This window comes from Henckelia pumila, chromosome 2 (genome assembly GCF_033568475.1).
Source record: "Henckelia pumila isolate YLH828 chromosome 2, ASM3356847v2, whole genome shotgun sequence".
Lineage (NCBI taxonomy): Eukaryota > Viridiplantae > Streptophyta > Magnoliopsida > Lamiales > Gesneriaceae > Henckelia > Henckelia pumila.
This window is the reverse complement of record NC_133121.1, coordinates 108725499-108738098: the sequence shown is the minus strand read 5'-3', so window position 1 is coordinate 108738098 and position 12600 is coordinate 108725499. Positions and strand designations below refer to the sequence as shown.

At 35.6% G+C, this 12600-nt stretch overlaps 2 protein-coding genes and 1 pseudogene across 5 annotated transcripts; all 3 read left to right on the top strand.

Annotated features, from left to right (window-relative positions):
- Window positions 1-1238: 1238 nt before the first annotated feature.
- Window positions 1239-2582, top strand: LOC140883644 (probable small nuclear ribonucleoprotein G). 4 transcript variants are annotated; one of them, XM_073290198.1, is made up of 5 exons: window positions 1239-1378; window positions 1465-1487; window positions 1974-2095; window positions 2199-2302; window positions 2412-2582. In XM_073290198.1, exons 1-4 carry the CDS (start codon window positions 1344-1346, stop codon window positions 2259-2261), a joined length of 243 nt encoding a protein of 80 aa, XP_073146299.1. In that variant the 5' UTR covers window positions 1239-1343; the 3' UTR covers window positions 2262-2302; window positions 2412-2582. The 4 variants fall into 4 exon arrangements, with proteins under 4 accessions (XP_073146299.1, XP_073146297.1, XP_073146298.1 ...); XM_073290196.1 differs by having other exon boundaries at window positions 2396-2582; XM_073290197.1 differs by having other exon boundaries at window positions 2382-2582.
- Window positions 2583-4611: 2029 nt separating this feature from the next.
- LOC140881320 (rho GTPase-activating protein 1-like) lies at window positions 4612-7687 on the top strand. Its single transcript, XM_073286527.1, has 5 exons — window positions 4612-5237; window positions 5984-6104; window positions 6203-6322; window positions 6622-6852; window positions 6969-7687. Exons 1-5 carry the CDS (start codon window positions 4840-4842, stop codon window positions 7506-7508), a joined length of 1410 nt encoding a protein of 469 aa, XP_073142628.1. The 5' UTR covers window positions 4612-4839; the 3' UTR covers window positions 7509-7687.
- A 1195-nt stretch (window positions 7688-8882) lies between these two features.
- On the top strand, window positions 8883-10350 carry LOC140885419 (replication protein A 14 kDa subunit B-like; annotated as a pseudogene).
- Window positions 10351-12600: the final 2250 nt, after the last annotated feature.

Genomic DNA, 12600 nt, shown 5'->3' with positions numbered 1-12600 from the left:
AGGCAGGGTGGTTTGATGTGGTTTTTGTCGAAAAATAACCGCACCATGAAGACGATGCAGTTTATGATTATCATTTTTAATATCGATTTTTAGAAAAAAAAAATGAAAAAAACCGATATAGTACAATTCGGTTCGGGCAGTTAATAAAAAATTTCAATCACCCCTAATTTTGCCAAGTCCCAATTCACTTGAAATCAGGTAAAATTCCAACTCCTGGCATAGATCAAACTTGGGTCCTGCTTTGAACGTGGGGTTCTAACTTTCTAGTTACTAGATACTGATAAATTGTGAACTTGACTCGAAATAAATTTATATTCGTTTGGATTTGAGAAAATAATTTGTGAGAATGAATATTTTGGGTTATTATATTTTAATGCAAGAGTAGATATCTTGCGAGACAGTGTAATGAAATTTTATTCGTGGGTCTGTCAATCATATCTATATTTACAATAAAAAATAATTATTTGGCATAAAAGCTAATATTTTTTTCATGGGTTACCTGAATAGGGTATCCATCATACAAAATTGACTCATGAGATCATCTATCTGATATGAGATTTTTCTGTTATATATGTGAAATCAATTACATTATATTGGCAGTTAGAAATGTACTTGATAAATTTCAGATATATGTATTTTAAGACTGGTAAGATAAGTTGATTAAGTAGTAGAGATATCATGTGAGACGATCTTAAAGATATTCATATAAAATGAAAAGTAATATCTTTTGATACATCGGATCGAACTCATGATACAGTTTCACAACTTTCTGTGTGTAATTTAAGGAAAATTTGTAATTTCGGTCTTTTATGTTTGTCACTTTGCGATTTCGGTTCTCTATGTTTTCATATTTCAATTTTAGTTCTGCATGTTTTGATTTTTGGCAATTTCAGTCCTTTTTATTCGAAAATTCTTACGTTGCGCTACACACGTCAGTTCCACATCAGCACTGCATTGGTGTTACATCAGCGTCACATCAGAAAAATGAGTAAAATTGTCAAAAAAATAAATATAGCGGACTAAAACTGAAATCTGAAAATATAGAGAACCAAAATCACAAAGTAATAAACATATCAAACTAAAAAAACAATTTTCCCTGTAATTTAAATAGCAAAACTTTGAAGTTACGCAAAAATACTGATTTTCTAAAATGAAAAATAAGATATGACATCCAAATCTAAAATGGATTAGACATTTAGCCCAAAGTAAGCCGTTTTAAGTTCCGGAGTCCGAACAAGAGGCCCAGCCCATCGTAGGACAAAATCGAATTTGAAACTTCTTCCCCTCGCTCGCTGATTAGGGTTTCCAACAACATCACTCTCATTCTCTGTTAGTGTTTCGCCATGAGCAGATCAGGCCAACCCCCAGATCTCAAGAAGTAAGCCGATTTCATCTGGAATTTACCGCAATTTCTTATCTGTTTTTTCGAATTACTTGCAAAATAATTTCTCTATTGACTGGCAGGTACATGGACAAGAAGCTACAGAGTAAGTCCTCTATTGTCTCATTGAAGTTTTATGGTCGTTTTGAAAAATCTAACCTTTGTTTCTTTTTGTACCGTACTTGGATTTCGTGCATTCAGTTTTATAATGTGTGTGTGATTAAGTGAATTAGTCAATTTTGGGAGAAAGCAATACAGCAAGCAGAAGCACACACCGTAAAGTTTTTAAATTTAAAATGGGTTGGAAGAAACTACTTGATTTTGTATAATACTCACTTTGATTTCACGATTCGAAAATTCGAACTGTCAAGATATGTTGCCATTTTGTTATAGTCAGTTTCTAAGCATAAACGCCATTTATGGTTGGTGCAATCTGTATGAAATGGCTTCACTGATATGAAGATGCCGTGGTTAGCGCGAACCTTCGCTATTATGTATTATACAAAAATTTCCAGTGCTCTGTGAAATGTTAATTTGCATTCCCTGTCCGAATATATGTATCTGTTCAATGTTGAACTGTGAACTGTTGCAGTAAAGCTGAATGCCAACCGTACAGTGGTCGGAACCCTTCGTGGTTTCGATCAGTTTATGAACCTGGTGATAGACAACACTGTTGAAGTGAATGGAGATGAGAAAACCGATATTGGAATGGTGGTAAGTCCCTTCAAGTCCCAAATTTTTGAATCATTCATTTCCTGTCACGACTTGAAGGATGTCGAGCTTACTGTCTTGTGTTACCTTCTGCTATCCATTGTAGGTTCTCAGAGGAAACAGTGTGGTTACTGTTGAAGCTCTTGAGCCGGTGGCCCGAGCACAATGACTGTATATCTGGAATGCACCAAGTAGATCTTCATTTTAGTGGTAGATCGAACAACTTGGATGCAGAATCTGTCGTACTCTTTATGTTCCATGCATTTCTAAGTATCGTTCTTGAAACTAGTATCTTGTTTACAGATTCGTTACCTTGCAGTATGAATCGAGAAGGTGGCTCCGATCTCAGGGTTAATGGCGAAATCCCGCTTGCTTAGAATCATATCAGATAATCTGAATATAAAAAGCATGTTCAGCAGATATTCAAACATTTCCCCTGTAATATTTCTTGTTTATGTTATTCTAATTCACATCAAGTATTTTTCTTTCATCAACTTTTTTATTTATTTACAAAAAAACTTGTAATTAATTAAATGAAGCTGTTCAACTAAATGACTTACTTTATAATAAGCAGGTATTATGACGGATCAAATTAAACTGACAAAACAATCCTGAAAACCATAGTGAATGATGGATTAGAACTATATTTTACATTCACCAAAAAGGCGTAAGGGGTAAGGGATGGAAATAAAATAATCTCCATGTTAACGTTGTACATCGTAAAATGATGCGATTTGCCTATAATAAAGCGTGGAATTCGTATTTTGCTTTCATTTGTTTATTGTTGGAGTTTAAATTTTGTTACATGTATGAATTGGACAACGTATAGAAGGTGGAAAGAAAGCACATACATGTCTTTGTTTTTGGGCTACTTTTGCTTTACTTGGTCATTAAAAAACGCAAATAGTCGTTGTAAAGATAGACCGGAAAACACACACGCCTTTTCATGGTACTTCCAATCGGACAGAGTTTTTCATGAACTTATATTATAAGTCATATAAAAATCTATAGTAATAAAAATAATAATATATTAAATTTGTTAAAATAACTTAATTTATTTTTTCAAAATTTAAATGTAATCAATCAAACTCTCATTTTAAATTTTTGATGCTGCAAATTATGAAGTCTGGATGTTTCGGATATACGCCTTCTCGCGCATCATACACTGCAGGGCTAATGGATGGTATATCTAGAAATTTTTTAATTCATATTTGATCATTTCTCGTACTCTGAATATCTGCATATTTATATTTTATTATATATATTATTTGGTTAATTAATAAAAATATTCATAAAACTTTAAAATAACTTTGTTTTGATCGCACGTGAAATAGATCGCAAACATAATTTTTAAATCTGGTGGATTTTAGAATGTATATTTTATAATGTTTTAAATTTCATCGCACGTTTTTTCACCACATGAACTAAAAAACTTTTTGACAGATCGGATATTTATAAATTATAATCTTGATTATTACTTTACGTTTTAGACAAAAATATGTTATGGAGAAAAAAATGTCACAGGGTCTAGAGAAAATTTATTAACATGGCATCCATATAGTACAAGATTAAGGCGCAAAGTAATAATGGAACTTATTATTCTCACGTAGCTAGCACTTATTAACCTTGTAATGACACCTGCCTTCAACCACTCCAATTTCAAGAAAAAATATCAATATTTTTACCATTATATATATATATATATATTGCTTAATAGCTCCAACAACTCCAACGAGTATTAATGCGATTTATTGCTTTATGTGGAGTTTAATCTCACTTGGATAAATTATGTTGGCGCATTAATGTAACATGTCCCGCTGCTAGGGTCTCATTGTTTTGGACACATACTACGCCCATACACACACACACACACATCTCTTTACATAAATAAATTATACATTAATGTCTATTTCTAGTAAATTTAAAGTATATTGATTGGATAATATAGTTCCATCCAAAATGCATGGGAAATTGTCGTGTTTCAATTTGAAGACAAATCTTTGCACAAAGAAAGATATGTCGTCCTTAGACAAAGCAAAAGCTTACAAAATAGAAATCTTACATTAAAGATATCACGCGCATTTTGAGAACCTAATTAACGCCCTCATTTTGTAGTGTTATTTTTTGGGAAGGGTCCCCCAACACACTAACTATTACTCGGTTTTTAGCAAGAGTGTGATTATAACACATTTTTTTTAAAGAAGGATCACATTGATAAAATTTATATGAAGATATAAATATGAAAAATAACACCACCTAATAGAATAATAATATAAAGTAAATAGGCCCTTAATTATTAACAAGAAAATCAATAACATAACAAGAGTATTTGCCAATATTGAGTACCAATTATGTGGTAAGAATTACGGAATATTTAAGCTAAGTTTGGATAATTATTACTTATCTCTTTGAGAATACCGAAAGCACGAGAAAATTATATTATATTATTAAAAAACAAAGGAAAGAAAAGGGTATATGATGATGAATGATGATGTAGAATTCTCACCTTCCACAAATCTTTACTTGAATCCAACTCCACTCTTAAACCAAATTCTCAAGCATTTACACCCATATACCAAGAAACCTCCATTAATTATCGTCTTTCTCCTAGTCCACCAACCGATCCCACACTAAAGACAAGACCAGAAACCCCGCACACACCTAACAAATCCATTCCATTTCAGCCCATAAAAATCCAATCTTGAAAAACACTGTACACGCGGTTGCCATCGAAAAAGGTTAAAAAAATGACAGTAATGCTGCCTTCACACTCAAGCTCCATTACATGTGTAGCACCTACAAACAATGATGCTTTGCCCCAACAAACCTTTCTTAACCCTGTAGCTTTGTACAGGAGAAATAATAATTGTAGTGATAACTATAATACTGGTACACAAATACTCGGAGTAGGAGGAGGAGAGAAGGGGGACCAGCTCTCTGTTCTGGCAGTTTTGGTGACTGTTTTCAGGAGATCTTTGGTGGGTTGTCGAAATACAAGCTGTGAGCTTGAAGAACAGCTAATGGAGATTGGGGTGCCTACCAATGTGAGGCATGTTGCTCATGTTACTTTTGATAGGTTTGATGGGTTTCTTGGTCTGCCGGTTGAGTTTGAACCTGAAGTTCCCAGAAGGCCACCTAGTGCTAGGTCAGTCTTTTTTTCTTTTTTCTCTGTGTATTGGTTTTTTATTTTCTTGAAATTCATGTTCTGGTTTTTTCATGATTTCCATTTGTTTCTCTACAAGATGGGATTTCGCTAGTTTTGAATTATGTTTTCTGTGTGGTAGAAGCTACACGTAATGTAAATCACTGCATTTTTATGTCTCTTTTTGGGAAATTATATTGGTGAATTGGGTAAGTTTTAAATGTTCTACCTGCATATTCTTTCCTTGTCATTGTGACAAATGGTTTTTTATCACTTTTTTTCTCGCAGTTTATGTGCAAAGTATTGAATTGTAGAATCTTACAGTGTTTGGTTCGAATGGTTCAATAACGGGTCATAGTACTATAACCAATTCCCAAGTTAAGACTTTGAAATCATAAATTTTGCGAAGCCTGCTGTAGTTTAGATGAGCTGTCACATGACATTATGACTATCTTGTTTTAGTTAAAATGGAATATCGGAATTGAGTAATTGGAAATCAAACACTATTGCGTCGTTTGAAAGTTCTGGTTTCTTAATGTCTCCTTCATGGATTTAGTTGTTTTCCTAAGAAAATAGCAACAAGGGAGACCGTGGACTATTTTCTCCGCTCATCCTTGAATATATTCTGATAGTGTATCGTACAAGTGATGGGATTTATAAATTATATGAACAAAACAAGAGAAAAGAAGAGAATGCGTGCGTATGATTATTCCATCAGATCGACTATAATTTGATATTACTGTGTACAGTACAAGGGTTTTTGGAGTTTCGACGGAGTCGATGCAGCTGTCTTTTGACTCCAGAGGTAATTGTGTTCCTACTATACTCTTGATGATGCAAAGACGCTTGTACTCACAAGGTGGCTTGCAGGTATTTTGTTTCCCTCTGTATATTGGGACACATGGAAATTGGAGAAAGTGTTATCTTGTTAGTTTTGAGACATATATCTCTGTTTTTCAATTTCGCAGTCAGAAGGAATCTTCAGGATTAATGCAGAGAATGGCCAGGAAGAGTATGTCCGGGAACAACTAAATAATGGAATGATTCCAGAAAACATTGATGTGCATTGCTTAGCAGGCCTGATTAAGGTACCAATCCTTCATTTTGTTTGCTTTTAAGTTCGGGTTTAGAGATTTTTAAATGATATCAAGCTGAATCAAATCCCCAACTTTAAATACCACAGCATCCAGGACCAGGATTCATTCTTTTCTTTCTTCTTTCTTTTCGGTTCCTTATTTGTACGAGGCACAGGAACCAATCTCCCAATGTCTGTCCATGTCTCTCTTTATTTGTGTGTCTTAAAAGATGTCCCTTCGTGTATTTATGAAAAATTGAGTTTGTAGTTTTATCGGATATGTAATTAATTCTTAGCGGTGTTGCTATTTAGGCTTGGTTTAGAGAACTCCCTAGAGCGATATTGGACTCCCTTTCCCCAGAACAGGTAATGCTGGCTCAATCAGAAGATGAGTGCTCTCATCTTGTTAGTCTCCTTCCTCCGACAGAATCAGCACTACTGGACTGGGCAATCAACCTGATGGCTGATGTTGCTCAGCTTGAATATCTCAACAAAATGAATGCACGGAACGTTGCCATGGTTTTTGCACCCAATATGACTCATGTAAGCAATAAAAATCGATAGATGGGCAATTTATGGTTTCGTTTATTTGTCCCTCTTCACTGGTGGACTTTATATAGTACTGGGATCCAAACCTGACAATTATATGCTACCTACAGATGTCCGATCCTTTGACAGCATTGATGTATGTGGTCCAAGTCATGAATTTCCTCAAAACTCTTGTCATGAAAACATTGAGAGCAAGAGAAGATTCGGTACCAGATGCCGGTCGTGCACTGCATTTGAAGCCTTCAGATGAAGATGCCCATCATGGCTCATTGGGACGTGTAATTCTTGAAGCCAATGAGGTGAGTGATCAGGACGAACAAGTTTGCGTTGGCAAAGAACCATTATCAGAAAACTGCAATGCTAACTCTATGTCCCCAACCAAGCCAGAAACTAGCCATTCAACCAATTGTTTCCTTGGTTCTGTCGAGAGCACACTAACTGATGGGCCTGATAATAACCTTTCTGCAAGTAGACTTGAATGTGAAAAAGCTGCTGTTGGGAATGGAAGAACTCAGCAAAAGCATCGGCGGATCGAAAGAAAATTCAATAACGTGAAGAAAGAGTCCAGAAACACTGCTGCAAAAAACAAGGAATTAAGCATTGCTAGCCGCTTAAATTCACGAGCTGAAAGGGTGGAATCTTGGAGGTGAAGTTCTTGGAAATGGGAATCATTATATTTAGGCAGACGAAAAGAGAGAATCGCATGCTTTGTATTTAATTTGTATTTGGATGAATGCATTGTTCAGCTTTGTATTTAATTTCAGACGCGTTCTGGCCTATATTAAAAATTCAGAAAATGTTAAAAAACAAATTCTAGTTGCATTCAAGCTCGATCAAGCTAAACTCAGGATCTTACATATTTTCTTGTGGAAGATCACAATTTTAATACAACTTTGAAACCAAGATAACACTTTGTAATGTCCTACATTATAATCCAATCTTCCAAAATCAAAACAAACATCGTATTATCTATCTATCTATCATCTTCTGCTGGGATTATTCTATGCTACACCTGGAGTACTTCTCCCCCATGATGTGGTCAAATATCAACCATTGGATCATCAAAACATGTGTCAATTTTCATAAAAATATATGGGTCCCACGTGATTTAATGGTATTGAAATAAGGGGAGAAACACTTTCGATGTAGCATAGACTAACCCCTTCTCTGCTGTACCTTCTATCCTATTAAATTTTCATTTAACTATTTATTATTAATTTATCCTGTCCAATAAAGATAAATCACTGGGCCGAATCAATATATTAATTGTGGTCCGTGGACAAGTGCAAGCAGGCTGGACTTTGCAAGCGAAGAAATTGGGCCTAGCGGATCATTTCCCAAAGCGGGAATATTAACCGCCATTTTTCCCAAGCTTGCTAAACGCACGCGCTCACTCCCCTTTCAAATTTGATACGCAATGTGAGATTTGAGAAGATACCTTTGAAATTTTGAATCCCTGGTTTTTTGGTACATTTTTGTTCGTATCAATCATCAATTCCTCTGTTATGTGTAATTTCTCTGACTGAACCGTGGTGTTTTGGGGTGGTTGTAGGTAGGGGTGCAAACGAACCGAATCGAGCCGAATAATGATAAAATTTTAAGGCTCGAATTCGGCTCGATAAGAGTATATTCGAGTTCGAGCTCGATTCGAAGTTCGATAATTTTAAATATTTTGGCTCGAGCTCAGCTCGAAATGAAGTTCGAGTTCGAGTTCGAGTTCGGTTCGAAATATTCGAATCTATTCGTGAATTATTCGGATATTATGCTTCGAAAAGCTCGAAAAATTCGAAATGTATATATATTTATTATATAATTATATTATATTAATTAAATATTAAGGTTCGCGAACTATTCGCGAACTATCGAACAGAGTAATTTCGGCTCGAGCTCGGCTCGAAAAAAATTTCGAACATGTTCGAATTCGGTTCGAGTTCGATAAGCTCGAATACGAATCAAATATTTATCGAGCGGGCTCGTAAAGCTCACGAACATGTTCAGTTCATTTGCACCCCTAGTTGTAGGAAATGGACACTTCGAATCCTGCTGTATTTGTGAACGCAGATCTGTTGCGGATGCGTGGGGCGGAGGGTGAGGGCGATGATTCAGGTGCTGAAATCTGATGGCGGTGGCTCTGTGGTGGGGAAATCAACTGATGAGTAGCAATTGGTTGTCAAAGGGGACCCTCCTGGCTCTCTTTCCACTTTCGTTGAGGTGATCAGCGTCGCTGACAGCAACCAGTCCATTCGAGCTGAGATGTGGACCAACTTTGGCGATGTTCTTGGTATGCGGATTTTATTCATTTTTCTGAGTTTTTGCTATTACTTGTTTACTTGCACATTTGGATATTTGAGTCTGTTATAGTTGGTGAAATTTTTTTAATGCTCATGATAATCAATGTGAGAGACTGTGTTTGATCCCAATGATGCTATGAAAAGAATGCAAGATTTGCTTACTAGCATATAGGCAATGGTAATGCCATCAATCAAGTCACCTAGTGTTGGCCAGTGTTGACCAAACAACAAGCGAGGTGGTAGATGCATCAATAAAGGGGATGAGTGTGGGCGTGAGAGAGCCGGTTATGGCGTTGAGTAGAAGTTGATCCTGACGTACCCATAGTGAGTAGGCATGATTGGGGATGGTGACGCCGTTTTGATTGAGAGTGGGCGGTGGGGAGGGATTAGAGCCATCAACAAAGCCCATAAGATCGTAACCGATGAGAAGTGAACGGAATTGAAGGTGCCATGCTGGGTAGTTGGAGGACGTGAGTTTGAGGGGTATTTGAGTAGTAGTGTTAATGGAGATCAAAGGAGGGATCGTTGGTGGTGGGACGGTTTGAGTGGGCGGAGGGAAGGTGGTGACAGTTGGATAGGCGGCGGCGGCGGCTTACACAAGATAACTCCCTAACTTACAATACAGTTTACATGGAAACCACCTAAGAGATAAGATAGAAAGATAATGGGAGATCTATACAAATATTGAAAGTATCTACAAGAATATTTCTAACATAAGTGGTTCTGCCCCAAATTTCTGTTGGTAAATATCACAGCTAAAAATATTTGGATGTTGCTAAAATTCATACTTCTGGGGGTCAGGAGTTAATAAACAAGTGTGGTTACCAATGCAACCTCGAGTTTTCTCTGCTCGATTTAGTATCTTTTGACTGTGTTCTATCAACGTAGGCCATGCGTCAAGCTTCTTTAACTCTGTTTGCAATTTTATGAATATGATTTTTGCACAATAGTGGGTGTAGAAAAGAAATGGCTCAAGATGATCAGGATAGTAATTTGCTTAAGAACCATGGATCTAATAACATACCCAGAATTTTAACCATACAAGTCATTTGTGTTGTTTTTGTTTGCTTCATCTTAGTTTAATGATTGGCTCCGTTCCCTCTTCTTAGATCTTGCGGGTTCCTTATTTTCCGCAGACACAGTTTGCTACAACCGTGTTTGCCAACTTGCTAATGGCGATTTCAGACACTTGTTTATCTGAGAAGTTGCAGCTGGTAAGGTTTTCCATGGTGTGGAAGTGACAATTTATCATTCACAGTCTGCATCTTGTATGGACATTTTGTGGATAAATTTGTAGAAGTTTCTAGTTGTAGGTGTATTTCCTGAATGGTAACTTTTTTGGACAGCTAAATATATGTTAGGTTCATAATCTCCCTCTTGCAAAGCTTTACTTGGTAGTCTTTTTTTTTTTTATACTACATCGAGATAAATATCCCCTTCCACATACAATCAAATATATATGCTTCTTATGTATATTTATGCATAATAACCCACTTATATTTTAAAATAACGATATTTGTGTATTAATGTAGTGTTTTCAACCTGTGATTATGAATTTTTTCTTAACAAATTAGTATTCACGTTATATTGAAAATCGCGATATATCACTGGAAAAAAGAAAAGAGAAAAAAACATCCGGTAAATCCATAGTAATGTTCATACACACATCTAATTCTGAAATATTGTTGACAAAGAAATCCACAACATATTCCATCAACTCTCGAATCCCTACTACTCTTCGACATGTTTTAAACACAACGATCTCAAATCGAAGACACTAAGCAGTTGTCTCACCCAAAAGTCCATCGTCTCCTCCCACATCTTCACCGCTGCTACTTCATGTGGCGATGACATCTCGGGATTGGTCTCTTGCTGTTACTTCATGTGGCAATGACATCTCGGGATTGGTCTCTTGCTGTTACTTCATGTGGCGATGACATCTCAGGATCGGTCTCTTCCGACACCATCATCTGTTCTTCTTCCTCAAGTGGTGGGTGATGTAGCCAAATATTGGGAGTCTTGAACTCAAAGAAATCATCAACTTCATCCAACCTTTTCATGATGTCCTCCGACACCGTATGTGGAGGAGATTCTGGCATCCGCGGCTGAAGCTGGGCGTTGATCGGGAAACTGCGATCCACGGGCGGTCGAGGTGGACGATTGCTTTTATATGGCGGGCAGAGGCGGACCCAAAAAATTTGGTCGGGGGGGCACAATTACGGACGGAGCTATGTGCTGTTCCGCCCGGGTGGTCGCTTGGGCGACTTAATTATTTTTTTCTATTTTTTATACATTAAATTTAGTCAATTTTGTCAATATTCCCGTGAACAATTTTAAAAATAAAAAGATAAAAGCTCAACACATAAAAAAATAGAGAGCTTAGAAAATTTTAGTTTGAATAGAGATAAAAATCTGACTCCGTTATTTTATACAATTCAAAAAACAATCATGAATGTGCATTTTATATCAACTAAAAGACGACCAAAAAAGTTAAAACATTATCATCAATTCATAATAATTTATTATACAATTATTTGATGAGTTATTAAACATAATTTCTTTGGCATATAATACATCAATATTTTTTAAAATTAACATTTACCATATTTTATTTTATTAAAAAATTAATATAAGCATATACTAATAATTTTTAAAAAAAATTGAGGGGGGGGGGGGGGGGCATGCCCCCTTTGGACCCTACATGGGTCCGCCCCTGATGGCGGGATCAGCGTATGAAAGTACTATTCGTATTCTTCACAACTATCATCGTCTTCACTGAAATACGGATCCATCTTCAAAATCAAATCGATCTTTCATCAAAAGTTCATGCAAATCTTTGACGGGTTTTCACGTAAGAGACTAGCTTTTTTTTTTTTTTTTTTGGAAGGCGTAAGACTCTAGTTTTGGGTATATATAGTAGGTAGGTTTTGGCACTCAAAGACTCCTATTTTTATGGGGTTTTGATTTGATGATAGAGTTCTATCGGGAATATTTTGTGTAACCAAATTTAAAAAACATTCCTTCTATATAACAAATACAATTTCCTATTATATCGAACACTTTTTATTTATGGAATCCGAGAATCAAAATACTTCCGCTCCAATTCTTAGTATGTTCTTGTATAAGGGACACTAAAATATAAAATTAGCTACTTTATTAAATTTAAATATCTACTTTTCACTGCACAATACATCAGCTTCCCTATAATATAATATATTTTTATTTTTCAATTATATTTCTCCATCTTCCATATTTTTTAAAATAATTATTAATTTTTGTAATAGTTTTGCACAATATATTCCTACAACGATCTATATATATATATATATATATATATATATATATATATTTTAAAAAATTGAGCAGACCTTGTGAATGAAAAACACATTCTATATTGTAGCATTTGTTATTCGATCAAGAGCTCTATATTTTACATATTTTAAAAAAATTG